At 46.5% G+C, this 17,603-nt stretch overlaps 4 protein-coding genes across 7 annotated transcripts; 3 read left to right on the top strand and 1 right to left on the bottom strand.

Annotated features, from left to right (window-relative positions):
• The first annotated feature begins 970 nt into the window (after nucleotides 1-970).
• On the top strand, nucleotides 971-5,554 carry LOC112899370 (betaine aldehyde dehydrogenase 1). Its single transcript, XM_025967812.1, has 15 exons — nucleotides 971-1,329; nucleotides 1,437-1,579; nucleotides 2,287-2,367; nucleotides 2,459-2,607; nucleotides 2,748-2,840; nucleotides 2,916-3,039; nucleotides 3,321-3,386; nucleotides 3,556-3,622; nucleotides 3,712-3,788; nucleotides 3,859-3,972; nucleotides 4,344-4,421; nucleotides 4,497-4,648; nucleotides 4,741-4,801; nucleotides 4,919-5,025; nucleotides 5,173-5,554. The coding sequence occupies exons 1-15, from the start codon at nucleotides 1,215-1,217 to the stop codon at nucleotides 5,261-5,263; spliced, it is 1,518 nt and encodes a 505-aa protein (XP_025823597.1). The 5' UTR covers nucleotides 971-1,214; the 3' UTR covers nucleotides 5,264-5,554.
• Nucleotides 5,555-5,621: 67 nt separating this feature from the next.
• Nucleotides 5,622-9,742, top strand: LOC112899368 (pentatricopeptide repeat-containing protein At4g39952, mitochondrial). Of its 4 annotated transcripts, none has more exons than XM_025967811.1 (3): nucleotides 5,622-8,068; nucleotides 8,966-9,204; nucleotides 9,319-9,742. In XM_025967811.1, the coding sequence occupies exons 1-2, from the start codon at nucleotides 5,758-5,760 to the stop codon at nucleotides 8,971-8,973; spliced, it is 2,319 nt and encodes a 772-aa protein (XP_025823596.1). In that variant the 5' UTR covers nucleotides 5,622-5,757; the 3' UTR covers nucleotides 8,974-9,204; nucleotides 9,319-9,742. The 4 variants fall into 4 exon arrangements, with proteins under 4 accessions (XP_025823596.1, XP_025823594.1, XP_025823593.1 ...); XM_025967809.1 differs by having other exon boundaries at nucleotides 5,622-8,256; XM_025967808.1 differs by having other exon boundaries at nucleotides 5,622-8,383.
• A 617-nt stretch (nucleotides 9,743-10,359) lies between these two features.
• Nucleotides 10,360-12,386, top strand: LOC112899599. Its single transcript, XM_025968132.1, has 3 exons — nucleotides 10,360-10,659; nucleotides 10,809-10,881; nucleotides 11,193-12,386. The coding sequence occupies exons 1-3, from the start codon at nucleotides 10,594-10,596 to the stop codon at nucleotides 12,125-12,127; spliced, it is 1,074 nt and encodes a 357-aa protein (XP_025823917.1). The 5' UTR covers nucleotides 10,360-10,593; the 3' UTR covers nucleotides 12,128-12,386.
• A 1,772-nt stretch (nucleotides 12,387-14,158) lies between these two features.
• Nucleotides 14,159-17,094, bottom strand: LOC112899600. Its single transcript, XM_025968133.1, has 4 exons — nucleotides 16,904-17,094; nucleotides 15,268-15,582; nucleotides 15,120-15,192; nucleotides 14,159-14,994 (listed from the first exon to the last, which is right to left on the bottom strand). Exons 2-4 carry the CDS (start codon nucleotides 15,574-15,576, stop codon nucleotides 14,390-14,392), a joined length of 987 nt encoding a protein of 328 aa, XP_025823918.1. The 5' UTR covers nucleotides 15,577-15,582; nucleotides 16,904-17,094; the 3' UTR covers nucleotides 14,159-14,389.
• Nucleotides 17,095-17,603: the final 509 nt, after the last annotated feature.

The raw sequence follows: 17,603 nt of genomic DNA, 5'->3' as shown, positions 1-17,603 counted from the left end.
ATGCAAATATTCAAACTCACACATAGCTACAATGGAGCACTCTTCCTCATCTAGTTTCACAGATCTGGTAAATTCCTCACTTCCAAGCTCAAATCCTCAAAACACAAACACACAGCAACATGGTTTCCAACCCCATATGCCTACGATTTTTCCACCACATCAATATGATCCCAGGTCCTTTCCACCTCACTACTTCCCACAACATTTCAATCCTTTTGGAGTCGTCCAACCAGGTTACCAGCGGTTCCCTTCTTCAAACTATCACCATGGCATTCCTTTCCATGGCAATTTCTATGGAGGTGACAGGGGTGCCAATCCATCATCACCAGCAGGTTCAGCAATTATTTTTGCAGTTGGTGGTTCAATAGGTGAGGGCTCATCTTCTCCATTTGGCGTAAGGGAGGCTGATATGAACTTCTGTCCGGGCTTAAATTTGGTATATACTGACTGTATGTCTGTATCAAATCACAGGCTCCATGTAACTCTCCATTATCTTAGCTTAGCAGTTCATAGATAAAAGCCCAGAGAACAATGCATCATGCATGGCACGGGTACATGGAGATGCAGCCACGCATCATAGTGTGCGAGTTCACATGACAGTAGCATGACAAACAAAAGCGACCTTTGCCCACTACGCTCCTTTTGCTGTCAGCACAGACGTTCAGCCCGTCGACAGATGGCACGAGCCCGCCGCTTTCCTCTGCCAAAAGTCGCGGGGAGATGGAGACGCTGGTGGCGACACCCCAGACCCACGGTCACCGAAGTCTGCACGACGGCACGGGTGGCGGGTCGGGGCACCCGCGCCCCGTACACGACGCGCCAATCTCCTCGCTGCTCGCATGGCAAGCGGGGCGCGCCCATCTCTCAATCATCACGACACAAAGAGGCCTTCGCCTTCCGCAACTAAAGCAATAATTGGAAATTGCGAAGCACGGCGAGCTGGGAGCCTCTGGGAATCTGGGAGTATCCATCTATCCCCATTTGATTAGGCCAGCAGCAGTGCCAGCACGCTAGTGGCCTAGCCCCCCTGCGACGTGACGCGACCAGCACTAGCGGAGTCCAGATCAAAAAGTGGTGCGGCGCGGCGTCATACCCCACGCCTCCCTCGTGCTCGTTGCTCGCCGTTCGACCACCAAACGCTAGCAGGGCGGCGGCGGCCGCGGTAGCAGCAGCAGCAGGGCGCTCCTCGGCTCCGGTCCATCTATCGCGTCGCCATGGCCGCGCCGCCGACGATCCCGCGCCGCGGCCTCTTCATCGGCGGGGGGTGGAGGGAGCCGGCGCTCGGGCGCCGCCTCCCCGTCGTCAACCCGGCCACCGAGGCCACCATCGGTTCGTCCGGCCCGCGCTCCCCCTTCTGGCCTTTCCACCGCTCCGACAACATACTGCTAGCACGGTACTGAACTCGGCCTTTTTTGTGTGTGTCGTGATCGGTGAAGGCGACATCCCGGCGGCCACGGCGGAGGACGTGGAGATCGCGGTCGCGGCGGCGCGGGACGCGTTCTCGCGCGACGGCGGGAGGCACTGGTCGCGCGCCCCTGGGGCCGTGCGGGCCAAGTTCCTCAGGGCGATCGCTGCCAAGGTGCGAACTATGTGTCCCCTCAGAATCAGAAGTAGCTGGGTGATTTCAAGTTTGTTGGGGCCTTGAACATCTCGTTGCTGTGTGAACGGATTTAATTTCAGGGCGACTAGGAAGGGAGCTCCTAGCTAGATTAGGGTGATAGATGGCTTCTGGAGAACAAAAAATGAGCCGTGATCGAGATGGATGACTGCTGAACAATTGTCAGATGACTATGGCTCTTTTGTTTTTCCAGTCATCTGGTATCATTTTACCCCCGTTGATTAGTTTGATTGTTGTGTATGAACTTCCGCTAATCGTGGGTCTGCTAATCTTCTGTATTTTCTAAGGCATAGAGGTTTTAGCTTTGAGGTAATAAAAGGATGGCGACAGTGTAGGCTCCCATCATAGATAACCTTGTTCCTGCTATGCCGTGGCACTGGCATTGGCACTTGTCTCTCAACATCGCATAGCAAAATCTTGAAACGTAGACATTCTGCAGCTATTAGCCACTAAGTCACCGGCATTTGATGCTACTGTTGTCATTTAAGATTAGTTTGTGTGTGAATGTGGAAGGTTTACTAGTTTTGCTGTTTGATGCATTTTAAATGGAAAATCCAAATGCTGAACCACTGTTAGTATGGGGAAAATTTCCCATTGCCATCCATCTGTTAACTGGCCGGTTTTTTAACTGTCAGTAAATTTCTTTAAATGTTTGTTGCTGGGTGCAGATTAACGATAGGAAATCTGATCTGGCTTTGCTGGAGACACTTGATTCCGGGAAGCCTCTGGATGAAACAAATGCGGATATGGTAGCTTCAATTATTTGCATTCCGATCTTCAGTGTGCCTGAAGAAACAAGATGATCCATGTTTTAATCAATGTCTTTACATTTTACATTAGGAGGATGTTGCTGCATGCTTTGAGTACTATGCTGATCTGGCAGAGGCTTTAGATGAGAAGCAACGTTCACCAATCTCTCTACCTATGGAAAATTTCAAGTCCCATATACTTAAAGAACCCATTGGGGTTGTTGGACTGATCACTCCTTGGTATGACATATGCTTTAATTCAACATGTTCTTCAAACCTTTAGTAGTTGATAAAGTGTAGCTGTTTCTGTTGGTGTTTTTGTAATTATTTTTTCAGATGACCATTCTGATTCATTTTGTGTTTTCCATGTGTAAATGAAGGAACTATCCTCTGTTGATGGCTACTTGGAAGGTCGCACCTTCCTTGGCTGCTGGGTGTACAGCTGTGTTAAAGCCATCGGAGTTGGCTTCTCTGTAAGGCTTGATACCTTTGACGTCACTTAATAATAAAATGTTATATCCTAGGACTAAAATCTGGTCTGAATTCAGGACTTGCTTAGAGCTTGGTGCAATATGCATAGAAGTAGGCCTACCTCCAGGTGTGTTGAACATAATTACTGGTCTGGGCACTGAAGCTGGTGCTCCATTATCTTCACATCCCCATGTGGATAAGGTAAGACCTCTTTCTCAATGGGTATATACTCATATGCTGATGGACATCGCGTATCTGACATGATTATCATTAGGGATGTACATTTATTACCCTTAGGTGCACCTCCAATCCTTTTTAGTTCAAATATTTGTACTACTTCTCCAAAATGAGATTCTATTTTAGAAAAGTAGTATAGATATTTGAACTAAAGAGGGTTGGAGGTGCAACTAAGGGTCACCCATTTGCACCCATAATTATCATCAGTTCTGAAGTTATCAAATTTTTTTGGCTCTGTTTTGTAGGTTGCTTTTACCGGAAGTACAGAGACTGGTAAGAGAATAATGACTGCTGCTGCCCAAATGGTTAAGGTCTGTTCTCTTAGTTGCCTATCCTTTCTCAGTATATTTCCACATCCTAAATAAATTCCATCAGCTTATGATCGTTATGCTTCTGTTGATGAAAAAAAACCATGCAAATCATGCTTTCTATATCATATAATTCTTATTCTTATTCCATTGTTTATTTCTTCTTCAACAGCCTGTTTCGTTAGAACTTGGAGGCAAAAGTCCTCTTATTGTCTTTGATGACGTTGACATTGACAAAGGTCTCTTCCTCCCCCTCATGTTGCATTATGCCCCTAATTTTGTGGCAAATTCTGTTATCTGTACTAAGGTCTCAGTGAATTTAAATCAGCTGTTGAATGGGCCATGTTTGGGATCTTTGCGAATGCTGGTCAAGTCTGCAGTGCTACTTCTCGTCTACTTCTGCATGTATGTATTTCTTCTAGCTGTTTTAGACAGCAAGTAATATTTCTAACACATGACATAAGAAAATTCACAGGAGAAAATAGCAAAGCAATTCTTGGATAGATTGGTCGCATGGGCCAAGAATATCAAAATCTCCAACCCACTGGAGGAAGGCTGCAGGCTGGGGTCTGTTGTCAGTGAAGGGCAGGTAATGCTTATGAAGTACATCACACTTGTTGATGTTTTGTTGCAAATATGTACCTTTTATGAATCTGTAAACACTGCAATGAAGAGATTATGTCCAAAACAAATAACTGTTCAAAATCACGACAATAGTGATGATCCCTTGCACAAGAAACTCTTAATAGTTTTACTTCTTTGCACATTACCCTACAGAAAAATATAATTCTATGCAGTTGTTTTCAATACCGACTTCGAATAGTCTGGACTCTGGAGTCTGGACAGGGCCTACTTGCATGTGGCATTCACAGCTCCGCGTGTCTTAAACTGAAGAAGTGCACCATTGTGTAATACACAAATCTTATTTAGACAACTGAAGAGCTCTATTTCATATTTCAGTATGAAAAGATAAAGAAGTTCATCTCAACAGCAAGAAGCGAAGGTGCCACAATTTTATATGGTGGTGCCCGACCACAGGTAAGCATCCTTTGTTACACTATCCCTTTTTTGGCTCCTTGGCTATTGATCCTAGCTACATTGATCAACTTTCAGCACCTCAGAAGAGGGTTCTTTATTGAACCTACAATTATAACAGATGTTACCACATCAATGCAAATTTGGCGAGAGGAAGTCTTTGGACCAGTCATCTGTGTCAAAGAGTTCAGGACAGAGAGTGAAGCTGTGGAACTTGCAAATGATACTCAGTGAGTCACTATTGCATGATTTTGCAATATGGAAAAAGAAAACCCTTTCATGCCTATATTGTTCATTCGCCTTCTCTATCAATTCTTTTCAGCTATGGTTTGGCTGGTGCAGTGATCTCTAATGATCAAGAGAGGTGTGAGCGCATTTCGAAGGTAAGTTAGTATGACATGAACATTGATTTCACCTGCTGATTAGTTGCAAGGATGTTAGAATTATCATGAAATGGAAGGATTTCATCCCGTAACACGTGTAAAATCTGTCGTCTGCAGGCTCTTCATTCTGGTATTGTTTGGATAAATTGCTCTCAACCAACCTTTGTCCAAGCTCCGTGGGGAGGGAACAAGCGGAGCGGTTTTGGTCGTGAGCTTGGAGAATGGTGAGTTGGCTACATTTGCCAAAAGCAACTGCAGCTTGCTTTAAGTAATGCATCAATATTGAAAGATCGCACAATTTGTTGTCATCACTGCTAAACAAAAGGTTCTGCAATCCTTGCCCTCTGAATTGTGTTTGCCGTTCCTTTCAGGGGCCTTAGCAACTACCTGACCGTCAAGCAAGTCACCAAGTACTGCTCGGATGAGCCATGGGGATGGTACCAGTCTCCATCGAAGCTGTAAACGAGTTCACGCCAGGAGAATGGAGCGCATCATTCACGGAAGACGCATCATCAATCCTGCGCATGGACAGAAACTTATGTACAGGACGGTGCTCTTTCAATAAAAAGCCCTTACGACAAAGCGGCTTGTACTTGTGCTGTTAACGAATTCAGGACAGGGTGTACTTTATCATGGGCTGTTTAGTCTGCACTCTTATCATTCGCAGTTTTCACACAGGTGTGCCAAGATCGCAGCAAAAAAAGGATATTTGGATAATCTTGAGTCTACTGGTATTTTTACACTTTATTATTACACGTTCCTGTTTTCCCTTTTTAACAGAAAGCGAGTTAAATTTTCGAACTAGGATCTGACTCTGCATTCACCGCTATTTTACTTTGAATCGATGTCCCCGTGCGATTCGTTTCTGAATTCTGATGAAGCGCCCGACACTGTGAAGTGCTCCGTGTATAATCTAGCTCGCCCGACCGAAGTGACCTTTTCGAAGGAGCAATCAGATGCCGCCTCCTCAAACCGCGACCCCCCTGGCCATCCTCTCCCGCTTCCTCTCGTCGCCCTCGCCCCCGCCGCAGCCCGAGCTCCTCCGCGTCCACGCGCTCGCCGTCACCTCGGGCCTCTCCGCGCGCCCCGACCTCGCCGCCAAGCTCGTCTCCGCCTACTCCTCCGCGGGGCGCCCCGGGCTCGCCGCGCTCGTCTTCTCGGCCTCCCCACGCCCCGACGCGTTCCTCTGGAACTCCCTCATCCGCGCCCACCACTGCGCCTCCGACTTCGCGGCCGCGCTCGCCGCGCACCGCCGCATGCTCGCTTCGGGCGCGCGGCCCTCCCGCTTCACCGCCCCGCTCGCCGCCTCAGCCGCGGCCGAGCTGGGCGCGCTCGGCGTCGGCGCCTCCGTGCACGCGTACTGCGTCAGGTGCGGCCTCCTCGTCGGCGATGGCGGCTCCGTCGCCGTCGCGTCGTCGCTGGTGTACATGTACGCCAGGTGCGGCGTCGTCGGGGACGCGGTGAAGGTGTTCGAGGAAATGCCTGACAGGGACGTGGTCGCGTGGACTGCGGTGGTATCTGGGTGCGTGCGGAATTGGCAGTGTGCGGACGGGTTGCGCTATCTGGTGGAGATGATCAGGCTTGCAGGCAACGGAGAGACGAGGCCAAACTCACGGACGATGGAGAGTGGCTTGGAGGCGTGCGGGTTGCTAGGTGAGCTGAATTCAGGTAGATGCTTGCATGGGTATGTATTGAAGATCGGGGTTGGTGATTCCCCGTTGGTGGCTTCTGCACTTTTCTCAATGTACTCGAAGTGTCACAACACTGAGGGTGCGTCTGTCTTGTTCCCGGAGTTACCAGAGAAAGACGTGGTTTCCTGGACTAGCTTGATTGGAGCTTACTGTTGGAGAGGGCTTATTAGGGAGGCCATGGAGTTATTTCAGGAGATGGAGGAGTCTGATCTGCAGCCAGATGAGGTTCTCGTTAGTTGTCTTCTTGCAGGGTTGGGTAAAAGTGGAAATGTGCTTGGAGGGAAGGCATTTCATGCGCTTATAACAAAGAGAAACTTTGAAGATAGTGTTTTGACAGGCAATGCTTTGATATCAATGTATGGAAAATTTGAATTGGTGGACGTTGCAGGCAGAGTTTTTAGATCGTTGCATCAACAAAATGCGGAATCATGGAATTTGATGATTGTAGGATACTGGAAAGCTGGATGTGATGTCAAATGCTTGGAGCTGTACCGTGAACTGCAGTTCAGAGATAAGGATGAATTCCTGTGTGATGCCAATAGCTTGGTTTCCGCAATCTCGTCTTGCTCACGGCTAGAGGAACTAAGACTAGGTCAATCTTCACACTGTTATTCAGTCAAGCACTTGCTTGACGATAATTTGTCAGTTGCAAATGTTTTAATTGGCATGTATGGAAGGTGCAGAAAATTTGATCATGCCTGCAAAATATTTGCCCTGACCAAACTGAAGGGGGATGTTGTCACGTGGAATGCACTGATTTCCAGCTATGCTTATCTGGGGCATTTAAATTCTGCATTGTCACTGTATGATCAAATGCTCACTGAAGGTTTGAAACCCAACTCAGCAACCTTGATCACTGTCATTTCAGCTTGTGCAAACCTGGCTACATTGGAACGCGCGGAGCAGATACATTCTTATGTGAAAGATATGGGGTGGGAATCTGATGTATCAATCAGTACGGCACTTGTTGACATGTATGCTAAATGTGGGCAACTTGGAATTGCAAGAAGGATTTTTGATTCTATGCTTCAACGCGATGTTGTTGCTTGGAATGTGATGATATCAGGGTGTGGGATGCATGGGGAAGCAAAACAAGCATTAGAATTATTTGATGAGATGGAGAGTGGAAGTGTTAAGCCTAATGGTGTCACCTTTCTTGCCATTCTATCTGCTTGCTGCCATTCAGGGTTTGTTGAGGAGGGCAGGAAGCTGTTCACTAGAATGGCAAAATACTCACTTGAGCCTAACCTGAAGCATTATGCTTGTATGGTGGATCTCTTAGGGAAATGTGGACATCTCCAAGAAGCCGAAGATATGGTTTTGGCCATGCCAGTAGAACCTGATGGTGGGGTATGGGGAACTTTGCTTACTGCCTGCAAAGTGCATGACAACTTTGAGATGGGGTTAAGGATTGCAAAAAAGGCATTTGCTTCTGACCCAGAAAATGATGGATATTACATTTTAATGTCTAATTCTTATGGCAGTGTTCAAAAATGGGATGAGATAGAGAAACTAAGAGAGATGATGAAGAATCATGGAGTGGAAAAAGGTGTAGGTTGGAGTGCAGTTGATAATCGTGGGTGACTTCAATTGTAGATATGTTCTTTCATCACTCATAATTACTTTTTCTAACTTTTTTTCGCAAAAGGATAGTGGCCTTACAGACAGAGGTCCAAAAATTTGCCAATCGATGAAAGCATCGGCTCGTTGACGTTAGTTTAGGTAGAAAATGTGGAAGATTTGGGCGTGTGGATGATTTGAATGGTAAGTTATTGCCATAAAAATATTGACTGTGCTTCTTTTGGAGAATACAGAAATGGATCCAATGTGCCATCTCTATCATAGAAGTGGGAAGTGGGAACTGTTCCGATAAAGGTGTATACATAAATAGGTCTGTGCACCAGGCTGGCTGTAGCATGGTAGATACATATTGTTGGCAGTAGATTTCTGTATGATGAGACTGAAGCAGCACCACTGGTAGATATTATTTGACCATGGTCATGGTGTCAGTGTCACTATTGCATTTTTCTATAAAAAGTACTGAGCTAGTATTATGTCACTGCAATTTTGCCATGACCATGGTGTCAGTGTCACTATTGCAGTTTTCTGAAAGAAGTAATGATCTTGTATTATGCTGCTGCAATTGTTGGTTGTGAAAGAATTGACACATCTGAAAATGTGTACCCGGCTGCTGTTAACAAGTTAACTCATTCTGTTAGTTGATCTGTTTTTTATTTAGCTTTCTTTTCTGTTTTTAGTATGCTTTTTTCACTATGTACTATGGGGTTGTGGTGGTGGAGTGAAAAGTGAAAACTTCTCTAGGTTAGCTGCAACCCTGTTACTTTTCTCGTGCGACGCATTGTTCATTATGGGTGCATCCAGTTTTTTATTTACTTTTCTCCTTGTGATGCATTGTCTGGCGTGGCTACCATTTCTTTCAACTGCTAATTAAACATTGTCTTTGCATGGCCAGGTAAATGATTACTTGCATGGTCCTCGCGAGTCGTGACAAAGCACGAAGGAGCTCATGCCTTGGCTGGATGTAAGCACCAGGCGACACAAAAGAGCCCACGGAAAATATCACAACCTTGCCTGGTTGCTTAAGCATTCGTTTTTCGTCGGCAGGCGCGTGTGGCCACGCCTTCTAGCGATCATGACGATCAACTTACATGATTACATCGTGCTTGATTGGTTGGTCTCCGGTTCCTGCAGGTTTGGTTCTTCATCACTGGATAGTTGATTCTGTTGCATCAATTTGATGGGCGATCGTTTAAAAGAAAACTTAACGGGTCATACACTGACCTGTTACTCTATCTTGATTTGTAGGAGGACAGAAACTTCCTAACTTCCTGCATAGAAGGGCATGGTACGAATCAGAATAATGAGGTAGGGTCGGAAAATGGTACCCAGTGTGGCGTCACGTGCCTTTGGTGCCACGTTGAAGCAGAGCTAAGCCGTGGTAGTGCTGACTGGAGCAAAAAGCTGGCAGCAGCATATGCAGTTGCTACATGGCATGACCTTTTTGTGTCACGTTGCTCATAAAATTCCTAGGGCCCATGAATTCGGAGCACCAATTGGTCTGTAAATGATGCTTAGAAAGCCGGTGCCACGCAGGGAGATGTAAACCGAAAACCTCTGACCAACTTGTCACTTCTTTTGTAGTTTTGGTGCCTGTTGACGACATATGGCTGAGCACGGCTGCGCTAGTCGTGCGGGCCTGAAAGAATAAATGAAACCTGATGCCTCATAATTCCTGTTTCGACGAATGGCACCCCACCTTGTGACATTCAAATATTCTTCAAATTCTTTGGTACTTCCTTTTCTTTCACCTGACGGAATTCTTGCCGAGTTTTTATAGTAGTTGATAGTTCAATCCAAACAAACTCTGCTGTGGCTCAATCACGTGAGGAGCACGAACTCAACCTTCTAGCAGCTTCTCCTCACCTTCCTTTCTCCCCCGTTCGAGGTCCTCGCAAAATCCTCAGCGCCGGCCATCTACCAACCGATGGACGCAACGGCCCGCGACGTCGCAATCGCGCCGCACGTTACCGCGCGCCTGTGTACTGCTAAAGAAACAAAAACGCCGTTACGACCAGGAGCGTCCGGTTCACCCCGGGCCAAAGAAAAGACTTCACGAAAACGCCCCCCCGGTGGGAACGCGGCACCCAACCGGCCAACCGGCCAAATCCTCACCCCATCCCGCCGACCCACCCCCGCGCGGATCGGACGGCCCCGATCCCACGGGCCACGCAACCCCTAACCGCCGCCCCGCTGCGGAGGGGGGCAGTCTCGTCATTTGCCCCCGCCGTGGCGGATCAATAAACGCGAACCGAAAATCCCAGGAGATTTCGCTTCCCTTTCCTCTCCGCCCCTCTCTTTCTTTTCATTAACTCCGCGCCCCACCCCCCCGTGTTATCTATCCATCCATCCACCCCGCGTCTGTCCTCGCCTTCCCTCCCTCTCTCTCGCCGCTCGCCCGCCGCATCGCTTTTTAGGGTTTTCTCCGCCTCCTCGCTCGCTCCCCCCGAGCGCGCGTCGACGAGGCCGGCAGCCCCGCGAGGCAGGTCCGCACCGCCCCAGCCCACGTACCGCCCCGGCGAGATGGGCCACAGCGACGCCGCATCGCCCGCATCGGCGGCCGCCGCGCGCGACGCGAAGAAGAAGAGGGTAAGGGCGGGTCGTATCCGTTTGCCCGTGGGGGTGGGGGTGATCCATGTGATTCGATTCGGGTCCGGGGGGTTCCTGGTTGGGTTCGATTTGATTGCGCCGCGTGCTGATCTGATCTGACTTCCTGTTTTTTCGGGTGCGCCTCGCAGGGGAACCGGACGGCGGCGAAGTTGAAGCAGAGCAAGCTCGAGACGCGCCGCGAGCAGTGGCTGTCCGGGCAAGGTCTGATCTCGTGCCTGTTCCGTCTGATGCTTTTAATCCGCAGTTTGTGATTTGGGGGATTTCCTGTTGGGGATTCGGCGGTGGTGTGCATGCGAGAGTTAAGATCTCCCTGCGCTGGATCAAGGCTTTATCTAACCCCTTGTGATCTCTTCTGGGTTAGGAAGATGGAAACATTGTCCGGGAAATTTTTATAAGGGCTTTCGTAGAATGCAATATCTCGTTGATTTGGGGTGATCTAGTTGGAAAAAATAGTGTTCTCATTGATGATTTGTTAAAATCTGACCCCTTTTTTGGGTTTTGGATTGGTCCAGGCAAGGATGGGAAAGAGACCAAGGTTGCGGCTTCGCCAACAGGAGCAGGGTCAAATGCTGGCTCACCAATCCTCGCTTCCCCGCACCCTCCACTCCCTCGTCGGCGTGCGGACACGAGGTCTAGGGGAAGTGATCTGGATGACAGGGAGGAAGCTGGTGCTACTGGACTAGAGGTAGGGAGCAGCGACCTTGACTCACCCATGCACAGCCCTGGCTCTGACAAGTCCCAGGGCAATGGTGGCGCTCGGAGGAAAGGGTTCTCCGGCAATGGCGGTGGCCCCAGCCTCAGTAGTGGCAGCAGTGTGTGGTCCAGCTCGAGGAGTGTGAGTGATGCTGAGGAGGAGGATGCAGGCTGCCCTGAGGATGATAGCGAAGTCTTGGATGATTGGGAAGCTGCTGCTGATGCGCTCTACGATGATGACAGTCATTGCCACCAGAGTTCAGTTCCGACAACACCCACACCAGCTCCTACCAATGCAGCACCTGCCAATGCAGCAAGACCAGAACCGATTCGGAGCAAGACAAGGGCTTGGGCACCTGATGATATATTTCGTCCACAGAGCTTACCCAGTATCTCCAAGCAGGCCAGCTTCCCAGCGAGCATTGGTAACTGCTGGGCAGGGATGGGGATGGGTGCTGCGCAGCAGGGTATTCTCTCATTGCCACTGCCATGCCCGATATGCTATGAAGATCTTGACCCAACAGACTCTAGCTTCCGCCCCTGCCCTTGTGGGTTTCACCTGTGCCTCTTCTGCCACAAGAAGATCCTTGAGGCAGATGGGCGCTGCCCAGGTTGCAGGAAGCAATACAACACCGTGTCTGCAGCAGAAGGTGGTGGTGGCCCAAAAGCAACAACAGTTGGGACTGGACAAGAGATGGCAAATATAGCACCAGTGCGGCTATCCCGTTCTTGTAGCATGGGTCCAAGATACTAGACTGCCAGGGTTATACTAGTTCTATGCTGTAGCTCTACTACTCATTGCATGTTACTGTCGGATATGCTAGTTTTTTGCGTATCGTCTGCTTTTGGTATAAAGAAATGTGAATATTGGAATAGGCGCTAAATCTATATAGACTTGTCCAGAAACTATGTTTTTTAGACTGTTCCTGTTGCATGTGTTGCTGGAGGACTGTTTGTTGCTTACAGTTTGTGAGATAATATATATGCTATATAAGGTGACGGTTGTGTCCTTATCTAAGAGTATATGAGCAGTAAATGTTGTTTGTTCAATGAGTAAACATGAAGTTTAGCTGTTGGCAATCTTATTACCTGTTATGGATCTATCTATTCCTTTTCTTTGTAGTTTTGATCTGAGTGTAGCTTCCAGCACTCTGTAGAAATTTGTTTCATTATTCGGTTTCTGTCTGCTTTTCCTATGGGCATTTAAGCATGCATCATTTAAGTGGATTGTCACTTAGCTAACTTTCAGATTCTGGTTCACCAATACTTTGCCAGTCTTGGCATTCCTATTATTCTGCTCTTGGCATGAAGGGACATGAATCTCCATCATATTGTAAGTTGGTACATTATGTCTTCTCTTGCTCTGTTTGTGTGATCTTTCAGTTCAAAAATTTATATCATATGTGTACATCTCCACTTCATGACCATGTAAATAGCTATATATAACAATACTTTATCTTGTCTTCATAGCCATGTAAGTAGGTCTATGACCACTTACCATGAACCTAATGCCTGGTCCCTCAAATGCTATCCTAGTTAGCTACTATAAACTTCATGAGCTCCCGTTATGCATCCACTTTTAAGCTTTCTACATGTGAGCTTGGCCTGGTGTGAGGAGTCCTTCAAATTCGGCTTTAAATTTTGCATTGGACATCATAAGTCTTGTTGAACCACTTGCATTATAAATTTCTAGTCCTGCTTTGATCTGTTTACGATATCTTTTGTATTCACTGACTTTCAAACCTAGTGTCCCAGTATGTTTAATTATGTGGAAGCCCTAGAATTTATTCGTCAATTAGTTTACAAAATTTGAGTTGCGGAACTTGAAAGCTAAGCTTGGTACTGTCATGAGCGCTTCATTTTACTGGAGAAGAAAGAAGAGATTGGAGCTTAAGCGGCTAAACCGTCAATATAGCCTTACCTAAGTTTGTATTGAGTGGAAATGTTTGCCATCTTAAAGAGTGCTTGTGCGTTGTCTTAGTCTAGTTCTTTCATCACCCTGAGTATATTTCAATTGTGGGGATTGCTTTGCCCTCGGTATGTTCTGATTACATATATGCTTGTGATGACCATTATAGTCAGGCATTTTCTTTGAATATGGTCTGAATTTGAAATGTATATTGGACGGAACTAGAATGGTGAAATGGGTCTGGCTCTGCAGATTTGATTAATAATTGACTTATGAGAATTTCAGCTTTGGTGATTTCATGCTATTTGAGGTTCCAAGGCTGCTATTTGAGCGTGTTTTCAGCATGACCAGTAGTCCATTCCAGGTGCCTCAGAACATGGAAATATCGAATGTTTGCTTGAATGGTTGACATTGTATCAAAGTTTATACTGCGCGTGGTGAGTTGGCTGTACAAAGGAAGTGAAATATTGCCATTGCCCACTGATTCTTGCAAAATCTTGGTTTCAAACATTTTGTGTTCTTCGGGATCGCGTTTATTTCATGCATCAGCTTTCCAAGTGCAATCTTTAGCTGTGCCTCACTGAATTAATTTGCAATCCACATCAGGTTCATCACGATCTGTTATCTGGTACTATGGGCTAACTGAAACTACCAAACGAGCTCGTGCTTGATGTGATTGGCCTAATTGTGGTGTCATAGTGCTTTTCACCCCTGCCAAAGTGCCAATACTCGAACCATCATTCTGGGAAATAATTCCACTGTCTTCTTTCCTTTTGAATATAATGGGAGAACAATCCTCATTACGGTTTTAGTGTTTTGTCAAAAACAAGTAGTCTGTCACATTTTTCAACAAAAGATAATATGGATCCAAATCCAAAAAAAATTTGGAAGCACATTACTAAGCATGAATGCCTACATTTCTGGAAGCGTGGTGAGACTCTGTACAAGGAGCACGTCAAAGTTAAAAGGTTTAGATAAGGAAGAATCTGCCTCCAGAAATCGACTTAAAGCTGATACACAGATAATAACAAACTAAATGAGAACTGCAAAAGTCGCCACTTCACCACACCTAGAGATAAACCAACACCATAATAAGTCCATCTTTTATCACGTGAGCAGCCTACCAACTTCCCTCTTCAGCCACAAGGTGCGCAGCCTGGGTTCATAGGAGAGAAAGATCTCCCGGTTTTCGGTGTCCTTGAAAACATCAGAGGCTAAGACCTTGACTTCATCAGACACATCGGCCATGGTGTTCATTGCTTTGATGCAGCTCGAGATTGTGAACTGATCAGCTTCCTTTGCTTTCTGTTCTTTCACGCGAGCTTGCTTCATCCTGAAATTTAGATAGGTCTCCATGATCTGCTGGATGTCTGAAACCTTGCGCTTCTTGCGCCTGTCTCTCTGCGGCTCTACACAGGAACTTGACTGTGCTTGTTCATCAGCTCTCTGTGGCCTTCCGTCTGCGCCATGCTGTTGTTGTCCCAGTACCTCCTCGGTATGGTTATGCAGAACGTCAAGATCATCTATACCTTGTGGTCCTAATGCCGTTCGTTGAAGTAGGCTGATATTGTTCCATGTCTCGTCAAAGTTTGCATTAATCGTTCCACTAGGTCTTCCAGACATGTCTGGGGTTGTGCTCATGTTGTTGCCTCCCTCGTCAACATTTCCAACAATATTCTGAGGTGAATTTTGTCCTCCTTCAGGAATAGGGCCTATGACAGATGCATGTATAAATCAGAAAAGCAAAGGGTAACACTACAATTCTTCTCAGTAGTCTTTATTGTGTTGAGGTGGCGTGCGTGTACATGTGCATCCGGGGATAGGGGGAGGTGCTTACCATCAAATAACAGCTCCAGCGAGTCAAGCAGTGGAAAGCTCTTACTTTGGTACTTCCGTGCCTTGGGCATATCCTGCCAAATTTAAAAAGAATATTAAAATTCTACCTTTGCTGCATATATAATAGAGCAGAAGAGTTAAATCCTCACCTCAATTATCTCATCCCAGATTTCATCTGTCGCTCTAATCATGGATGCACTCTGGTCCCATGAAACACCATCACGCTGGAGGATCAATTTTATCAATTTGTAATCTTTCTTCAATTGAGTCTCATGTTCCTGGATTTGCATTTTACTAAACTTTGCTTCTGGGTACCTCATGTTGAAATCCCTAACAATTTTCCTCCACCCCTCTGTTCTCCATCCATTTTGGGTACGATAATGTGAATTATTGTTCTCATGAAGTATATCAACAAGGCCCTTTTCATACTTCATCACCCATCTTGCTCTGTTTGCCATTCAACCCTGCAACAGGCCAGAAAGCATCAATTGTATTGCTCTGAAGAGGAAACCTAAAACTAAAATGGACAAATGTTAAAGACAAAAATCAATTCAATAATGCCTCATGTTTTGCGCTTAACCCTACTATATGATAAGTGCACTAGACCTATACTACTTGGACGTGTTCTTTACTGACTCAATACTAAGTTACATGGCATTCTCATTGGAACAAGTAACCCAGTTCTGTAGGTACAAGGACAGCTAATATCTACATGTGAACCTTACAGTACTCTGTAATACAGAAAGAAAAGAGTACATTTTATCTCTATTGAAGGGGAGCGTGAAGGAAGCATGACAGTGCCATGTCAGCTTCTTTTTCACACGTTGTCCATTTACAATTGAGACCAGTGAACAAAAATATAGCAATCAAAAGGTTTTAAAATTGTTTTTACATCTCACCCAGAACCCATTAAGTACATACACTTAGAACATGTACATAATTCTATGGAATAATAAACCTAAACAGGACGTCAGATTTCCTTGGTTTTGTGTGCCACATCCATCTACCCACAATGTTTTCTTGAGCAATTGGCAAACAAGTATTCCAGTGATTCTACTACCATTTGGAAATCATTGAGAATACACAAGCCCTTCAGTCATCGGTAGCACAGGTTTTCCCATACTAGTTTGCTACAGCGAATGGGATTACTGCAATTATGGACATACTCAATCATGGCGTGTACTGATATTTCAACCTGACTATGCTCCCAATCTGTGTAGAAACATTGCTACTAAACAAATCAACCAAAACATGAGCCAGCTCTCGAAACAGAAAATCGTTGCATCAATGACCCAAACTATAAAAGATACAAGCAAGTATTTGCTGCTTTGTTAGAAAGATTAGCTTCACTGAGATAGGAATTTAGATCTCAGGACCAAATACAGTCAAGCTCAAGCAACATAGGCGAAAATGCTTGTGGATAGTTGGAAACAAACATCTTGCTCCAGCTGCTACTGATCAGCGACAAACAGAAACCTACTTGCACAGACGCCCAATTCATAAGCCCGACAAGGATTTAATCGAAACCAAGTTACATGGCAACGAACAGAACCACATCGAGCAATCACCGATTCGACATCATCGAGCAGCATTGAGCAAGCCGCGGCCTCCGCAGCAAACGCTATCAGCAACACCGCGTCAAATCCAGAGACTCACAGGATTGAGGCCGCACGAACCCACCCCGGCGGATTCAAACCCGCTTGGAACGCGACCTAAATGGGAGGGGAGGGGGGCGCAAGAGCAGGGCCAAGGCCCAAGGCAAAGGTGAGAGAAGGATCTAGGTACCTCCGCGCCGAGCTCGCGGGAACCAGGCGAAGCCGCAGCGGCGCTGAGGCCGGGCCGCGAGCCGGCCGCCTCGAGCTCAACGGCGTCGAAGCCTCGCGTGCTGCGCTCCCCAATCGCTGCCCCGGGCTGTAGGGTTTCCCCTTCCACCGGTTGGGCCTGGAGGCCGGCTGTTTGGTACCCGTGATCAGTCCCCAGCCAAACGTGGTTTTGCTAATCACGAAAATCCAAACTAGAGAGGAGGGTGAAAACCAGGAAGTCGTCAAAATTGCTGGAGGACTCGCGTTAATCGGTGCTCCATCTAATTTAAAATACATGTCTATAGAAAATTATATAGATTTTTTTCTTATGGGTACAAAATTTTATAGATTAACAATTTAAGTGGATATTTAAGGAAGAGGCCCTGTGTGCGCAACGAGGTACATAAATACCGCGTGGGATCACGTTCACGGTTCACCCGCTTCGAGTGGTTTTTGAATCCGCTTCGCGGCAATCCATGTTATTTTAGTCCTCGTGCTATTTTAGCGCTGTTTGAATCCGGCAGGGCTAAACTTTAGCCCTTAGCCCTATCACATCAAATATTTAGTTACTAATTAAAAGTATTAAATATAGATTTATAATAAAACTAATTGCATAACCCCTAAGATAATTCACAAGACGAATCTATTAGCCCATGTGATGCTATTTAGGCTTAAGATTCGTC

The sequence above is a fragment of the Panicum hallii genome, chromosome 7 (genome assembly GCF_002211085.1).
Source record: "Panicum hallii strain FIL2 chromosome 7, PHallii_v3.1, whole genome shotgun sequence".
Lineage (NCBI taxonomy): Eukaryota > Viridiplantae > Streptophyta > Magnoliopsida > Poales > Poaceae > Panicum > Panicum hallii.
The sequence above is the reverse complement of the archived record's forward strand: the minus strand, read 5'-3'. Positions and strand labels throughout refer to the sequence as shown.